General features: G+C 39.4%; 1 protein-coding gene across 1 annotated transcript in view; it reads right to left on the bottom strand.

The window, feature by feature from the left end:
* Positions 1-18,332, bottom strand: part of ATP13A5 (ATPase 13A5) — a 100,445-nt gene extending 82,113 nt beyond the window's left edge. The window contains exons 1-5 of the mRNA XM_077754365.1: positions 18,270-18,332; positions 4,953-5,126; positions 3,912-4,058; positions 3,609-3,679; positions 3,425-3,505 (exon numbers count right to left, since the gene is read on the bottom strand). Of these exons, the coding sequence (XP_077610491.1) occupies positions 3,425-3,505; positions 3,609-3,679; positions 3,912-4,058; positions 4,953-5,126; positions 18,270-18,332 (536 nt within the window). The remainder of the gene's footprint in view (positions 1-3,424; positions 3,506-3,608; positions 3,680-3,911; positions 4,059-4,952; positions 5,127-18,269) is intronic.
* Between the last annotated feature and the right edge of the window lie 390 nt (positions 18,333-18,722).

Below are 18,722 nucleotides of genomic sequence, written 5' to 3'. Positions count from 1 at the left end.
TTGCCAATGGGAAAAACTATTCATTGTGTGAATAGTGTGTCTGCCAAAGGTACCCATATCCAGCATTAATTGTAAAATTGCAACTTTTAAGCAGAGATGACTGTCAGAAACAACACTTAGCCGTTTATATGTATTATCTCCTGTAATCATCACATTACCTCTATGATATATCACATTATCATCTTTATTATAAAGAAAATTGAAGTTCAGATAAACTCAGTAACTCTCCCAGAGCCACAGAGCAGGAAAGGAGCAGATCCAGCCTTCACCCCTGGCCTCCAAGACTCCTCCTCACACTCCGTGAGCACAGATAGTGCAATGTGCATGATGGGTCCTTGATCTAAGGTGTAACAGAGCTCAGCCCAAGTTTGTCTGATTTCCAAGCCATGCCTTTACTGGTACAGTGATTTGCATGGGTCCAAGAGGACTCAAACCAGAGTCTTCTGATCCCATGTGTGAAAACACTGAGGTGCAGAGATGCTGGAAGACAGAGAGGTCAAACAGCGTGTGCTGATGGGTTTCCTGCCTGTCACTCAGATTCCTTTCCTCTGTTACTCACAGGCATGCCTTTTTTCCCAGCATGGTGACAAATGTTGAGAGTTAAGTTCGGCCCTGCAAAATACTCAAGCCGATGGGGAGTATCTCTTCCATGCTTCACATTCCTTGATGTCACACTGGTGGCTTGAAATCAGCAATAGCTGTTGTATTCCCATGATAGAATTTGCAGACTCTACCCATCAAAGCTTTTCTTATTCCAGAGAACTGGGTTACCAACAAGGGGACTGGTCTAGGCCCCCAGTTAAGAGCTGGCTGCTATCTTGACTACCAGACACTTCCCCCTTCCACTTCCAGGAAGATAAACAAGCCATGGCACTAAGTGAAAAGAAGGTGAGGAGGTGCACAACTTAAAGACTGTCCTCATAAGAAGCCTATTGGATGGATGGGGGTGAGGTGGGTGTGGTTTTTCCCTGTTTCCATGAGATAAGAGAATTGCCTCAAGTCTCTGTGGAGCTCTCTAAGACAGGCAGTGAGATAGAGTGGCACCCAGGGGCACCTGAATGGCTCAGTCAGGTAAGTGTCCGACTTCAGCTTGGGTCATGATCTTGCGGTTTGTGAGTTCGAGTCCAGCATCGTGTTCTGTACTGACAGCTCAGAGCCTGGAGCTTGCTTCAGATTCTGTGTCTCCCTCTCTCTCTCTGCTCCAACCCTGCTCCAACCCTACTTGTGCTCTGTCTCTCTCTGTCTCAAAAATAAATAAGCAAAAATTAAAAGAAAGAAAGAAGGAAAGAAGGAAAGAAGGAAAGAAAGAAAGAAAGAAAGAAAGAGAGAAAGAAAGAAAGAAAGAAAGAAAGAAAGAAAGAAAGAAAGAAAGAAAGAAAGAAAGAAAGAAAGAGAGAGAGAAAGAAAGGGGCATCCAGTTCATGAATGAGTGAAGAGCAGGGAACCTCCTGGAACATTTTTCTTCCTAAGGCCTCCTGAAAATGTCTCTTCAGGATAATGTTACCTCTCCTGATGTCCTGATTTGCTTTTTTGCTACTGAAAAGGTGACTACATAAATGTGTCTATTTTCTCTTTTTGTCTGGCTGCTGGGAGGCCTAAAGAGAAATTTGTATTTAGACTTGATGGCTTTTTGTCATCAAGGAGTTTTATGTATTCTCCTTCCTTTATTTCTCATGTTATGTCCTTGCTTTCCAAGAAGACAAACTCATCTCCATTTAGGAAATCAGTGAGACATCACCTAACCAACCAACCAATCACATTTGAGTTTTGAAAAAACAGCCCTAGTCTTACACTAAAAAATGAGGGGCGGCGGAGTATTTCACATTTCTACTCACTCTCTTTGCCATCCACCTAGAAAAACCCATAAGCAGAACCTGCTTGTATATTTATAAGTAGATTATCTCCTCTATTCTTCATATTTGGGAAACTAAACTCTTTGTCTTGCTCATTACATGATCAAGTTCTTTACTGTGTGGACCAGATTTCAATTTAATTATGTATGATATTTATTAAAGCTTGGCCCTTGATAAATAAGGACAAATGTGAGGTAGCTACAGTGATGGGCAATCTTTCCTGTGGAAATGGTGTCCCAGGCAAAGTGTATTTGCATTAATCAACTACACTTCCTAACTAGATGGATCCTTTAGAGTCTGGTGCTTAATGCTATTAAACCAGTATGTTCTTAATGCCTTTGACAACATTTTGTGTTTCAGTGTATTAAGCATTGCATCTGAAATCTTATATAATGATACTATTTCTAATGCATTTTGCAAACATTGTCAGAGTCTAGATGCCTTGTTCATTTTTCATCATTTTTCATCCAGCAGGAGGAAAAGTTTAAAAACAACAAATCACAGATCAGTAATTCTTAGAGTTGGGGTGCATATGAATCACGGGTGGGGGACAGTTCTGCTCTTACCACTACCTTTAGTTCCTACCTAGTAAATACAATTTATGGGGGTGGAGCCCGAGAACCTGTGTTTTATGTCCCAGCTTGCTTCTTAGCTGAAGAATTTGTGTTTCTTATAGACTGTGAGGAAGGTCAGGCAGGATATGTCCTGAAAATGGGCAAGAAATGAAGGTAATTATTAGGATTCTGGGGAAGGCTTGCAATGGTTTACTTTCAGACTCACCAGGATTCACCATTTCAAAATGCAGATGAGGGAAGCAGAGACTCAAAATCACTGTGGGTTAATGAGTAGCATAAGCATTTCTATGGTACTGTTACACTGTTATATCCTAATCTGTGTGCATTTATAGATCACATTCTCACAATTGTACCACTATTCTTTGTCTCTCTTTCCCAATAGTCAGTGAATGTCTCTGGGGCAGTGAGTGAGCCTTATTTATCCCTAGATCTTTAGTGCCTTGCAAAGTACTTGCATTGTAAAGGCATTTGGTCAATACAGTAATGCATGCATGCAGGCATTCATTCATTCCACAAAAATCTATTGAGCTTCCACCATGAATCAGGCACTGTTCTAGATGCTATAAATATAGTGGTGAAGGACACAACTACGTGAGCAAACAAAATCCTCCTCTCCAGGCTGTTTCTTCACAGGACAATTAATCAAAATATTGTCTTTCAGTCTCTCCGAGGATTTAGAGAATGACAAATCGGATGTCTATGAAATGACTCCAGACTTTTGGAGGAAAGAACGAAAAAGACAACACAGAGGAAGCTGTTCCACAATCCTGAAGGAAAAGATCACGTGTTATTGGCTTGCACTGTTCTTTGGCGCTTTTCTTTTTAATAAGTTTGCCCGAGATGAAACCAACTTAAAACATGTCTCTGTTGCTGGGAAATAAATCGGAATTAAATGAAGCCGATGAAGCATTATGTCCACACTTCACGGATCATAAGCCTTTGGTATTTCAATTTCTGTTGGCAGAGTTTACTCTTAAGGAGTATCACAAACCCTACCTGACCTCTTGCTCTTCACTGGTCAGGCCCAGTCCAAACGTGTGGTGGATGTCATAGCAGGAATTGCTGTCTTCCAGCCGCCTACGACGTGGTCAGGACAGGAAGCATACCTTAGTGGGTGACACTCAACAAATGCACGTTCCTCCCTCAATATCCCAATGAATGCTGAGGAGCAGAAACTTACCCGACTTTCTGAAATCTCTTCTCCAAGTAGTCCCAGACATACCTGATTTTCTGCACTTGGATACATCGCAGCTACAATGAAAAATGTGATAGAACACGCGTCATTCACAAAGGGAAGCCCGTCAGGGGAGGTGAGGGCTCCTTGGTGAGGGTCCCCACGCAGCTCTCACTTCCCTTGATACATAGTTGTAATTCCCAGCCCAGTAGCAGCGTGACATTCAGAACTTTCATCCAATAGCCATTTGCATTCATCTTTTTTTTTTTAGTCAAGACATGCTATAACATTGCACACAAAATGGCTTACTTTTAATTCTGGCTTCAGTACGGCATGGTTAATGACAGAGTGGCGGTCAGCCACCAGGGGCTCCTCTGGGTTCTTGCTTATAGGACACTTCAGTGTAGCTAAGTAGAGGCATATAACCTTCTTCCTCATATATCTTTGGAATTCATCCTAGAGAAGAAAATCCAGCCCATGAAATTCTCAAATATTATTTATTTCATAAGACCCTCGATCAACCAGACCAGGGATTCCCAAAGTTTGGGCTACAGACAAGAGCATCAGTATTAGGTTGGAACTTGCTAAAACTGCAACTTCTCAGCCCTACCACAAGCCTACTGAGCCAGAAATTTTGGGGTGAGGTCAGCAGTCTGTTTTAACGAGCCCTCCAAGTAATTGGAGAACCACTGTGCTAGAGAATAAAAAGAAAGACACACTTTACAGGAAAGTTTCTGGCTATCTTTTTTTTTTAATTTTTTAACGTTTATTTATTTTTGAGAGAGAGAGAGACAGAGAGAGACAGAGAAAGAGTGTGAGTGGGGAAGGGGCAGAGAGAGAGAGGAGGCACAGAATCTGAAGCAGGCTCCCAGCTCTGAGCTGTCAGCACAGAGCCCGATGTAGGGCTTGAACTTGCAGACCAGGAGATCATGACCTGAGCCGAAGTCTGCTGCTTAACCCACTGACCCACCCGGGGGCCCCCAGTTTCTGGCTATCTTAAAATGACAGGTAGGTGTTTCAAATGCCTACTTCCCCTCAAACTATGTTTTCTGAAAATACTGAACTATCCTTCCTGTGTCATGTCTTTAAGAGTTATAATACCGACAGCCATGACTCATGTAAGGGCTAAGGGCACTGATAATTAGCCTGGCATAGTAGAAATTTCCCCAGAGTGACGTGGAGGAAATGTCCTTCCTTCCTGAGTCAAAATAAGAGATGGCAAGCAGGTGCTGGGATAGTTTTGCCATCCCCTACTTGGGTGCAAGAAAGCTCTTGAGTAAAGAGAGATAGATCTACTCTGGAACACCAACCAGCCATGGCACCACCGACACGGTGCTGAAGGGCACGCACCGTTGTTCTTAGCAAAACAGTGTCTGCTTCTTGCAAGGGGCATGGGTTGCAGTTCGCCCACACCCTCCACTGAGGCCTCCAGTAAAACACCAGCAGAAGGGTCCCACACGTCAGCACGGATGTGACGAGGCACAGGGCCCTGCGTAGATGCTGGGTCCGGTAACCAAACACCTCCTGGAGAGTAAAGAAAACACGACTCTGTTTTTCTTTTTTTATATAAACACATCATTTTGCTCCAAGAAACACAAGCTTGAGATGCAGGACTGTTCTCGGGAGACAAATCTGGTTTCAGCTGGTTGAATCAGATTGCTTGCTTACAGCTGTCTGCTGATACAATTAAAAAAAGGGCTCCTTTTGCTACCGTGGCATATGGAACTAAAACGTTAGACGGGAAGAGCAAGGAATGGGCAGACTTATTTGGTTCTAACTGCTGTTAAGAGTCACCCCATGGTTTGGACCAGGTTTACTTTTTTTAGGTATAAAGTTTAAAAAATATATATTCGTGCAAATTTACTGGTGGAAGTTGATACAAATGGTAGGATGGTATAAATTAAGAGATTATCTGTGAACATGAAAGGTTTTCAAAAGACAGCTTATAGGAATTTACCCTGATGGTAATAACATGCTGAAATATTTCTACTTTTAGTAGTAAGGGAGTTGATATTATCATGAATTGATAAAGACTTTGAGACGTGATTTTAGAAGGAAACAGCCAACAACCATAGATACCTTTATTTCAAGACAATTTCTGGTTTCTAGCTTCCACAAAGAAGTGTCACAGCATTGGGTTTTAAATATCAAACACCTGATTTTTACTGTCCTTGGAAGACCCAGACAGATGCTGATTGTGAATGACGTTATGACTATTCTCTTATTTTACGTTCTGCTGCTGTGGTTGCTGCTGTTCTCGTGTGTGCGTGTGTGTTTCTAAGACCCTGAATTCCCATGTCCACAGATCACAGAAGTGTAATGTTAAGAAATGGGTTTTTGCTGAATTTCTGTAGCATTTCTAATGATGGAATCTTCTGGAATTTTATGCCAGTTTAGATCATGTTATAATAAATCTCTTGGCTTAATAGTTGGAAAAGTTTTCATCTCTGATGGCCATTTTCATTAATTTTTTCTAGTAAAGAATTCTGCAGTAAATGAAGATTTTAATAACAGTTGTTGAAAGGAATCCTTAAACATCATGGAAAGGTAGCAAAGATGTACGTTTGAGTCACCGCTCTACCAGTTGTCAGCTATGTGACCTTAGGTAAATCATATCACCTCCAGGGAATCCCAGCTTACTCCCTTACAAAACAATCAGAAACGCGTGCCTTACAAGGTACTAGCGCTCAAATGAGATAATGTTTCTTTAAGTGCTCTGCAAAGTAATTAGAATTTTAAGAGTTCCTTTCCAGTGCTCCTCAGTATTATCCTCCACCTGGGAAAAAATGCTCATTAAGTTTAGCGATGCAGCCACTCTATTTTGAGATTATTCATGATGAGATTTAAATGTAACTTTAAAATGTGTTCACTCTGCCTCTAAGCATATTTTCAGTTGGGTCTCCTTTCTCTCTTCCTGTCTTCCTTCTGATTCTATAAACCTGTTTTAGTTTTATTTGTGAATGATAGTTTTATTAGACACAAATAAAATGTATATGCCAGTTCACAGATTAGGTCATAAATATGCGTTATTTCACTAAGTTATTCATGTGGGCTTATTGCCAAAGTATTCAAAACAGAAACAGAATGGTTTGGAATTTTAGGCCAGCTCATAAGTGAAAAAGCACATCACAAATGCCTTTCCCTTCTTTTTTTTATTAACTTACTTACAACAATGGCATTAGTAGTCATAATTCTGATACCCCTTCAGTTTTTTTCTATACAAAATTTTTTTAGTTAAAAAAAGACCTGGCAATGCTAGCAAGATGGCAATAAAATCACTATAACCACATACTGCTAATAACCTTATAAATTGGAGTAATTCTTTTTTTAATACTTTATTGTCAAGTTGAATTCCATATAACACCCAGTGTCATCCCACAAGTGCCCTCCTCCCTGCCCATCACCCCCCTTTCCCTCCCCCCCACCCCTATCAGCCCTCAGTTTGTTCTCAGTATTCAAGAGTCTCTCATGGTTTGCCTCCCTCCCTCTCCCCAACTATTTTTCCCCTTCTTGGAATAATTCTTTAGAGAAAGCAAGGTGACAAATTATATCAAGATTTATAAAGATGTTTCTATTTCTAGAATCAGTAATTCCACACTTGGAAATATACCCTAAGGAAATAATACACAAAGTAGAAAGTGTTGTATATAACAGTGTTCAGTACAGTATTATCTGTAATAGAAAAGTTATTGGAAGAACCAAATAATAGCTAATGGTTCAAAAGATGTGGGACATGAAAACAATGGGCTGTGGTGGTACCATTAAAAACAAAAATATATGAAGTCAACCCAGAAATGTGAGCCACTATAGTGTTAAATGAAGAAAAGGATAAAGAATAGACAGAATAGATAGAAAGCAAATAGTAACTTTAATCCAACAATATCAGTAATTACATTCAATATAAATGACATTAATACTGTGATTGAAAACAAAGATTGTCAGACTAGATAGTAAAAAACCCACCATATGTTGTTCACCCTTAAATACAAAAAAGCAAATAGATAAAAGTAAGAAAGAAAGGGAAATATACAATGCAATGACTAACAAAAAAGAACTAGCATAGCTATGTTAATTTCGGAGAAAATAGACTTTAAAAAATAAATACTGTGAGAGAAAGGAGGACACTTCATGTACTAAAAAAATTAATTCAACAGTAAGAAATGACAATTTTAAATTTGGGGGCACTTATAAGCATAAGTTCAAACTTTGTAAAGCAAAATAGAACGTAAAGCCACAGTCATCGTTGGAGATTTTAATGCCCTACCTCTCTAACTGATAATACTCGTGGAAAAAAATAAAATAAAAAAGAATACAGGAAGCTTGAACAACCGCATTTACCTAATTAACAAATAAAGAAAATTATAACCTCAAACCGCATACTTAAAATTCTTCTCAAGTACACCTAAATTATTTACCTCAATTGACTACATTCTGGAACATAAAATTTGATGACGTTATAATTAAACTAAAAGTAACAACAGAATGATAACTTAAAAATTCCCAAATGTTTTGAAATTAAACAGCATTTTTCTAAGTAATACATGTGAGTCAAGTGAGAAATTACAATAGACATTAAGAAATATTTTGAACTGAATAAAAACGGAAATTGACAAATAAAAACTTGTGGGATGAACTTAAGACAACGATTAGAGGGAAACTTATAGCTTTAGATGTGTAGGTAAGAAAAGAAAAAAAATGTTTGAAATCAGTGAAATAAACTTCCAACTCAAGAAGCTGTAGAAAGAACTGCAAACTAAAGCTTAAAAAATATAAGGAAGTAAATAATAAAGAAAAGCAGAAAAAAAGCAGAAATGAATAAAATAGAAAGCAGATCTACAATAGAAAAAATCAATAATGTCAAATTTGTACTTTAAAAGTGAAATAAAATTGATAAACTCGTAAATAAATCTGAATATTTTTATGGCTATTACAGAAAATTAATATGTAACTCAAAGCTTTTTCACAAAGAAATCTTCAATCCCAAATGGCTTATGAATCCTTTCAAATATTTGAGGTAGACGTGACATCAATTTTGCACAAACTTTTTCATAAGAGGACGTAGAAATGTTCCCAATTTGTTTCATGAAGTCAGCATACTCAGATACCAAAATCTGATACATTTGTTAAAAGAAAGGAAAATTATAAGCTAAGATCTAGAACTCTAGTGGAATAAGGTCAGAGAGAGGGAGACACACAATCCGAAGTAGGCTCCACGCTCTGAGATGGCAGCCCAGACCCTGACCTGGCTTGAACCCACGAACCGCGAGATCATGACCTGAGCCGAAGTCAGACACTTAACCAACTGAGCCACCCACGCGCCCTGGAAAATATTTCTTAAACAGGAAATAAAAAAGATAAAAAATATATCTTACTTTAATAAAACTAAAAGCATACATTTTTCAAAAGGTCTCTGGAGAAGATATTAGCTATCTGTACCTATATATAAAAAAAGAATCATATTTGGAAATATCAAAAATGACTATAAGTCAATAAAAAACAGAGTGATATACACAATAAAAATGAGCAGAAGACTTGCACAGGCATTTTACGAAAGAGGATTTCCAGGATACCATTCAAGAAGGTGCTCAATACTATGTCATTAAGAAAATGCAAAATAAAACTAAAATGACATATCACAGCCAAAATAGCCAAGACAATCCTAAAAAAGAACAAAATTGGAAGCCTTACACAACCAGATTTGAAGACTCACTCTAAAATGACACACCAATGATAAAATGATACAATGATATAGCCAAAGTATAGTTAAAATGAAAAAAACTGAATATACCAAATGTAGGTTGAAATGTGGAGCATTGGTACTCAGCTACATTGTTTTGGGTAGTGTACATTGGTACAAACATTTTGAAATACTCACTGTGTTGCTCAAGATACAATTACTGTATGAGCTAGTAATTCCATTCTTAGATTTTTACACAGAAAATTGTATATGTTCACCAAAAGATTTGCACAAGAATATTTGTATCAGTTTTACTTATAAAGGTCCCAAACTGGAAATAATCTAAAGGTATAAGAGAAAGATAAATAAATTTTTGTGTTTTCATATAATATAACACTACAAAATAATTTTTAAAATGAACTTATAATGCAACCAACAATATGTATGAATTTCATAGACATACTGAGAAATGAGTACAGTAAATCTAGACACAATTCTGTTGATATGAAATGAGCAAAAATAATTGATAATAGAAGTCATTGAACTGCCCACTTAAGATCAGTGCACTTTGTTGACACCACTGAATTTATATACATAAATAAAAAGTAATAAAGGGAGGGTGCTTTTTAGACACTCTGTTCCAAGTTGGTAGAAGTTATTTTAATTATTTTAATGGAGTTCGACTGAGAAAGAGAAAATGACAGCAAAAACTGAGAAGTAAATGAAAACAGAGAAGAGCTAGAGAAGGAATTTCTGTGGGACATGGAAAGAAGATTTGATGACCAGAGAAGGCTGTAGCTGCTCCTGGTGTGGATGATTGAGACGTGTGGCTTTCTGTTGAGCAGAAATAAAATCAAATCCCTAATAAGCAAGAAAAGGGAAGAGGTTTCTGGGAAAGACCCTGATCATGGCTGGGGACAGCTCACTCTAAATGTCAGCAGATTTCTTTCCCTATCNATTTATTTGCTTCCCCTGATGACTCACTTTCCTCTTCCGTAAAGGAAAATGATAACAGTATCTTCCAGGCTTGTTGTGCGAAATGAAGGAGTCAATGCATGCAAAGCATTTAGCACGGCTCTTGAAACACTTTGAGTATGCAGTATACATTAGCGGTTCATGTGAGCTTGACTAATACGCAGTTCAACAAAATTTCAGTCTTGTTGGAGTCCTTGTGAAATGATTTGACCACAGGCAATATTCGGAACTAAATGCTCTTTGGGAAAACCATAAGTTGGGTTTGTCAAAGTGATTGATCCAATGGCTTACATGGAATTCTTGCTTTTCCCACAGAGCATGGATTGTCAAAATGAAAGTCAAACGCAGGCCAAAAAGAAAACTGCTTACCTTTGTGGTATATGAAACTGGGAGAAGGGCTTTAAGATAAACACCAAATTGACTGAAAGATTAACTAGCTTAGTGACTATATATATATACACACATATGCGCGCGCGCACGCACACACACACACACACACACACACACACAGTACAATGATCTTCACTCGTATAGGAGGAAAATCATGTAATAGGGAATCTTCCCACCCACGGTAACGTGACTTTGCATATGTTACTTAACTGAGCCTCATTTTCTCAGTATAAAATGATATCTGAATGACTAGCTCATAGGGATTAAAGGAGAACATACAAACACAGAGTCCGAGTACATAAAAGGCACTTTAAAAATCATTTTTCTTTCTTTTTTAAATAAGTAGCTCTTGGGGCGCCTGGGTGGCTTAGTCAGTTAAGCGTCTGACTTTCGCTTAGGTCATGATCTCGTGGTTCGTGGGTTCGCGCCCCNGCTCTCCTAGAAATAAATAAAACATTAAAAAAATTAAATAAGTAACTCTTATAGTTACCATCTGAGATGGAACTAAGATTGGCCAAATTCCTCGGGAAAGGAGAATTACAGGGTGCAGTTGCATCTAAACATTGTCTCCTTCCCAAGTTCTCTCTTGGAGAGCTCCTATTAGTCATGCGGAACCTTCGCCTAGGCTCTCTGCTTGTTTTTGTTCCTGAATTTTCATTGCATCTAGAGCACTAGCACTTGTGCATGACTGGTCTTGTGAGCAGGTCCCCTTTCATTTTTAAAATCCTTTTATCCTTATGCTCATTTTTCATGTGTTTATCAAAAATTCTTTTTTTTAGAAATTTTTAAGTTTATTTTTATCTATTTTGAGAGAGAAGATAGAAAGCAAGCGCGGGAGGGGCAGAGACAGAGAGGGAGACAGAATCCCAAGTCGGCTCTGTGCTGTCAGCACAGAGCCCAATGCAGGGCTCCATCTAAGGAACCGTGAGATCATGACTGGAGCTGAAGAGTCAGATGCTTAACCGACTGAGCCACTCAGGCACCCCTGCTTATCTACATATTTCTTGCATACCCACCATGCACGGGCACAGTAGGGTCTGACTCAACTCTTTCAGACTGGATCTCTTTGGGTTATATTTCATGACACATTCACTTACTCAAACCAACATTCTCCAAGCACAAGTAGTCAATTATTTACTCAACCAAGACATAATATAAATAATTCTCAGTGCGCTAATTACCTCTGTGAATGGCAGAGCCATTTTTTGCTGTAGAATAAGTTTTTCCATGCAGAGGTGTTCCAACAGCCTTAGAGTAAGTTAGCTTTTTCCAGGTAGGCCTCAAACTTTGAGCCCCTTGAACCATGGCCAAGGAGATGACATCTCTGAGCCCTTTTGTGGGCCAAGAATTCATCACGTTTGTCTTTTTTTTCTCAAACAGCAATCACAACACCAAGTTTCTATTCACTATTCACAATCAACCCTTTGTTATCTTTGTTGTTCCTTTATGTGATACATGAGAGAAGGTTCTCCTCTGCTCTCGTGTCTCCAATTCTGCTGTGTTTCCAGGTTAGGATAATACTGTCTCTGGTTCATGGACCATGTTAAAATTTTTAAGTCTGTTTATTTCTTTTGAGAGAGAGAGAGCACAAATGGGTTAGGGACAGAGAGAGGGGGGAAGAGAATCCCAAGCAGGCTCCACGTGTCAACGCAGAGCTGGATGTAGGGCTTGAACTTACCAACCATAAGGTCATGACCTGAGCCGAGATCAAGAGTTGACACTTAACCAACTGAGCCACCACGGTGTTTCAATTCATGGATCATGTCAGTATGGTCATTGTTCCTCACCCCTCCATTACTGCTTTGGTTTGGCCACATGTAGTAATTTGTGTTGGTTATCACTAATTCACAAGAAATTTTAGTTATAGTTTTCATATATCTTGTCCTGCGTTCATACATGGAGTGTCCCTTGAGCAGGGGAAGAAAATGTCTTGGGTCTCTTTCACTGTCATCTACATTTGACAATCAGAGCTAACCTTTCTCAAGCACTTACTTAGCTACCATTTAATCCTCACAACGACTCCATGAAATAGGCATAATTATTTATGATAATAGCTGCTATTATTAGTAGTATTTATAAATTATTACCTGTAGATCAAAAAATTGAGACTTGAAGATGTTCCAAGTAATTACTGAAATAGTTCAACCTCTTAAGTTTTCCCCTTACACTTCTTTCTGGAATAAAAGGGGCCCTTTCCTCTTAGCAGTGTGATTCAAAACCCAATATTGAAGAGATAAGCATATTGTCACTCTCAGCTCCAGCCATTCCCATAAAGTCAACTACTCTACTGAAAGTGCTACTATGTGGTCTTCCCAGAAGTGAAAATGCAACTAAGGACCTTTGTTTGATGCGGCTAAAGGCAAGAAAGCAGAAATTGTGGGTCAAAAAGTAATGAGATGTATGGGCTAATCATCCTCAGCAATTTATAGAGCCAGAATTTGCCTTAGAACAAGGATATGGGACAACATGGCATGTTGTGTCGAAGATTATTCCTGGAATAAGAGCATCAATAATACAGGAGGGGTATCTCAGCAATTATGTGGTTCAGATTCCTTTCCTGAAAAAAATAGCCATAGACCATCCTTCACAATGAGCATCTAGGGTTTACTTAAGATAGGCTGCTCACTAATTCATAGAGCTATACCTTCCCTTGTTGGATAGCTGTGGAGTTAGTTTTTATTGCCACATAACAAACTTAGTGGCTTAAAACAACACCAATCATTATCTCACAGTCACTGTGGGTCTCATTAGTGGATCCTCTGCTCAGTGTCTCACAAAACTGAGATCAAGGTGTCCTCTGGGCTGTGTTCCTTCTGGAGATCAAGGACTTCTTTTGAGATCACATGGTTGCTGGCAGGATCAGATGTTTGCAGCTCCTAGACAGAGACCCCCCATTCTCTTGCTGGTTGTCAACTGGAAGTTGCTCTCAGTTCTCAGTTGTTAGACTCGCTCAGAGCTCTTGCCACACAGAGCTTTCCATCTTCAAAGATGCAATGGAGAACCTCCCTTGCATCAAGCCCCTATCATGCTCTGAATATCTATAACTCCAGAGAGAACACAAGCTCTTTTCTGTGCTCACCTGATTATATCAGGCCCACCCAAACAATCTCCCTTTTGATTAACTCAGCTGAATCCATGTTGATTACATCTGTAAAATCCATTTTGCCACACAACATAACAGTGCAGGAGTTACAGTCCATCATATTTATGGGTTTCGCCACACTCAACCAAAGGGAACTACACAAGGGGAAGATTCTGCCACCACAGATGGTTAGGAAATTCTGTAATGAAAATAAATCAGGCTAGATTCTGCCAACTTCTACTCTGTTCTCCACATCAGCCTTTCAACTATTGGAAGACAAGTGCCTTGATTATTCTTTGGGTAACGATTCCCAATATCTTTTCAATGATTCTTTTTTTTTTAATTTAAATCCAAGTTAGTGATTCTTCACTTACATATAACACCCAGTGCTCATCCTAACAAGTGCCATTCCTAATGCCCATCACCCATGAAGCCCATCCCTCCATCCAACACCCCTCCATCAACCCCCAGTTTGTTCTCGGTATTTAAGAGTCTCTTATGGTTAGCTTCCCTCTCTGTTTTTCTTATTTTTCCTTCCCTTCCTCTGTGTTCATCTGTTTTGTTTAAATTCCACATGAGTGAAATCATATGGTATTTATCTTTCTCTGACTGACTTATTTCACTTAGCATAATACACTCTAGTTCCATCCACATTGTTGCAAATGGCAAGATTTCATTCTTTTTGATTGCCAAGTAACATTCCAGTGTGTGTGTGTATGTGTGTGTGTGTATCTATATCTATATGTATATATGCTACATCTTCTTTAGCTATCAGTCGATGGACATTTGTGCTCTTTCCATAATTTAGCTATTTTTGTTAGTGCTTCTAAAAACATTGAGGTGCATATGTTCCTTCAAATCAGCCTCTTTGTATCCCTTGGATAAATATCTAGCCATGCAATTGTTGGGTTGTCGGGTAGCTCTATTTTAAGTTTTCTGAGGACACTTCATACTGTTCTCCAGAGTGGCTGCACCAGTTTAAACGATTCTTATTTGTGAAATCCAGATCTCTCTAAGTACATTATACTTTTTGTTTGAATCTTAGAATTAAACAGAACTCCCTATAGGTTTCTTAAATAGTAAAGATTATAATAGAACTATTATTTCTTCTATTATGCTGAATGGGTTTCTATTGAGACATCCAGGTACTGATTTTTTGTAGCTATATCATCCTGGCAACTAAAATTCTGCCATGACCAAATAAAGCACTTTAATTACTTTTTCATGTATAGCTACTCAGCCCAAGCCATTGATGTCCCCACCTTGTAATTTGACAATAACTTTAAACACAAACTCAATAACTAGGTCTGTTACACCCCATTGCTAATTTCTCTCCTACCATCAAGTCTAGAAAACTTTTTGAATCTTGATTATGCTGCCTAAGCTGTTGCTTCTGCCTCAGGGCCGGGCATCAGTCACAGATTAGATAAGTTTGTCTTCATCCGAGCTGTTCATATAAATGTTGACAAAAGACAGGAAAGAGCCAATAGGGCCTGATGTTTGATTTGCAATTTTAATGCTTTGAGTAGGGTTTGTGTGTGTGTGTGTGTGTCTTTGAATGAAAGATGAGGAGGAGATGATGATGTTTAAAATAATTCAGGGGCACCTAGGTGGCTCAATTGGCTAAGTGTCCAACTTTGGCTCAGGTCATGATCTCATCATGGTTTGTGGATTTGACCCCCCCGCATTGGGCTCCACATTGGTGTGGAGCCTGCTTGGGATTGTCTCTCCCTCTCTTTCTGCCCCTCCCTGACTCATGTTTACTCTCTCTCTCAAAATAAATAAATAAAATTTTAAAAATATTAAAATAGTTCAGACATTCCAAGTTTCTGACTTTTCTTACTAACTCTTCACATACTGTTTGGTTTTGTAATGGTAGACCTCAAACAATTATCACTCCCCAAGTTTAATCAGAGAAAGGGGATATATTCCCAACAGTAATTTCACTTACTCTTTGTGAATTGAACATCGTAAGTCCTGACTCCTTGGATGTAAATGAACTCTTTATATTTTCACAGCACTTTACACATTTTATAGGTGACATTTGTAAAACTTTTAAATCAGGAGGGGTAAGCGATGTTGTTCTCAGGCAACTAGCAAGGTCCCCAAAAGTGTCCACACTTGGGGTTAACAGCAGGTCCTTGACTAAAGCCCAGATCTGCTGTCTTAGAGTCCTCAACCGTTTCCCAGAAAAAAAGTTAACGTGAAGTGAAGTGCTCTCCTGTCAAAATTGTATTCTCCACACCAAGTCGCCATTTTGGCCCCTGGAGCTGCTCCCAGTTGTAATGCTGACTCTTAGTTGGCAGGCATCCGTACAGAGGGGGAGCACCAATCGAAAGGTTGGGCTTTGCAACTCATGTGAACAAAACATCTCTTGTGTCTCAGAGGCAGAATCAAGACCACCTTTAGAAAGTAAATCCAGGGGCGCCTGGGTGGCTTAGTCGGTTAAGCGTCCGACTTTCGCTTGGGTCATGATCTTGTGGTTCGTGGGTTCGAGCCCCGCATCGGGCTCTGTGCTGACTGCCAGCTCAGAGCCTGGAGCCTGTTTCAGTCTGTGAGTCCCTCTCTCTCTGACCCTCCCCTGCTCACACTGTCTCTCTCTCTCTCCTAGAAATAAATAAAGCATTAAAAAAATTAAAAAAAAAAAAGAAAAAGAAAGTAAATCCAGCAAGAATGGCCAAAGAGAAGCCTAGAACAAAGGCTAACACGCACACTGTTTGCCTCACTACATACCCGGCTAAGGAGAGATACCTATGTCCCCTCTGTGATTAAGAGAATTAAAATCCTAGGCTACAAACTTTATAAATACAGCACATAGTCAGAGAAAAGTAAAGAGCAACCAAAGATTTTCATGAACATTCATCTACATATTGGAAAAAACCCCCATCAAAACTGGCACAGAACTGTTTAGTAGTCAACACGAGTAAGCAGGTTTTAGTTCTTTGAATCCCTTCAAGATTTGAAGCATTATACCATTGTCAAGATCAGTGTGGTATGATAATGGAAGTCACTGATGTGAACCAGGTTTGTAATTTAAATTTCCTAGTGGGCACATTAAAGAAGTAAAAAGAAGCAGATGAAATCAATTTTCATAATATATCTTATTTAACCTAACATATCCAAACATTATCATTTCAATGTGTAACCAATATAAAAAGTGTTAATCAGCTATTTTACTCTCTTTTCTTTCACTCTCTTCAAAATCTGGTGTGTATTTTACACACATAGCACATTTCACTTCGGTCCAGCTACTTTGCTAGTGTTCAAGAACCACATGTGACCAGTGGCTGCCTTCTTAAACGGTGCAGGTGTAGATGATATCACTTATTTTTCCTAAATTAACAAAGAAGGGTGTGGAGAGAGGGCAGGTGTGTATTTCCCACAGATCTCATGGGGACCTGGAAGGCCAAGCAGGAAACTGATACCCTTCTTTTTTTTTTTTTAAGTTTTTATTTATTTCTGAGAGAGAGAGAGAGAAAGGCAGCGTGAGCAGGGGAGGGTAGAGAGAGAGGGAGACACAGAATCAGAAGCAGTTTCCAGACTCTGAGCTAGTTGTCAACACAAAGCCTGATGCGAGGCTCGAACCCACGAACTGTGTGATCATGACCTGAGCCGAAGTCGGATGCTTAGCCGACTGAGCCACCCAGGTGCCCCGAAACTGATACCCTTCTTACGGGAACCATATCTCGTGGGCCCTTTCCACCTCCAGTGTGCCATCTCTGCTTGGGCCCCCAGTCTCCCTGTCTCCCCTTCTGCTTGCCTACCTGCAGACACTATTACAGTGTGAACAGCATGGAGTGTGAAGAGGGAGGAAGGGGGTTAGGTTTCCAGCCTCTCCCTTGTCGACTGAAGAAGACCTATGCAAGTTACTTAACCTCCTTGATCTCAGATTTCTTTCTGTGAAATAGGAGTAATTCCTTCACTGTTGAATTCTAAGGATAAAATAAAATAACAAATAGACCCTGTGGTTCCCGAGCTTTTAATGATTATTTTTCAAGATGTCTCTGTGTTTGATAGAAGAGGCAGTAGGAAAAAAACTATTTTATTGAGAAGTGAAAACTTTTTAAAAAGATATACTAAATCCCCAGCCACACTGTGCTCTTTTTTCAGTACTTAGTGCTTAAAACCTTTCTATGCTTTTAGCATAACCAACCCAAAGCACACTGAGCCTAAGTAATACAGATATACCAAAAATATAAGAATTTTTTAAAATTTCAGTGTTTGCTTGAACTTGACCCAGATGATAGGGAGGAGATACCTTCACAAGCACCATTTTGGGGGTACGCTGAATACTCCACGAACCGTCTAAGAAGGAAAGTTCATTCTGTCTGATGCATATGGGGACAGCAAGAATTCCATTGTCTAGAAGACACAGTCTTCTCAGCCCCTGCAGGTTCCCCAACTATAAAATTGTGCCCTTTGATCTCAAGGAGACTCACAACACCAAAACCACTGCGGTTCCTAAAGCCAGCACCACTTACAGTAGTACCTGTCTATAGCCTCAGATACTTTGAGTACAAACTCACAAAAAGGGAAGACTCACCAGTTCATTCTCCTCTCCTTGGTTGAGCAAAGCCCGGTGGTCCTTCTTACTCTTCTCCTCCATCCAAACCAGATTTGTTAGGGTCCCTCCTGGCTAACTTTTTGGGGAAAAGTCAAAACTACTTGGGGCTTCTGTGAACTCAGGACTGTCACTACTTGTCACTGCTTTCTTGGGTGCTTTTAAAATCTCTTAACACCATCCTCACCTATTAGACTAACAAAGAAAAAAGAGGAAATACTCTCCTCAGTCACAGGATTGGCCCATTAATCCATCTGCTTGTTGTGTTTCTTTTTTTTTTTTTTCTCCCTTCTGTTTANTAAAATTGTGCCCTTTGATCTCAAGGAGACTCACAACACCAAAACCACTGCGGTTCCTAAAGCCAGCACCACTTACAGTAGTACCTGTCTATAGCCTCAGATACTTTGAGTACAAACTCACAAAAAGGGAAGACTC

Source organism: Crocuta crocuta, unplaced genomic scaffold (genome assembly GCF_008692635.1).
Source record: "Crocuta crocuta isolate KB4526 unplaced genomic scaffold, BGI_CrCroc_1.0 scaffold70, whole genome shotgun sequence".
Classification (NCBI taxonomy): domain Eukaryota; kingdom Metazoa; phylum Chordata; class Mammalia; order Carnivora; family Hyaenidae; genus Crocuta; species Crocuta crocuta.
This window is presented reverse-complemented; position numbering and strand designations above follow the sequence as displayed.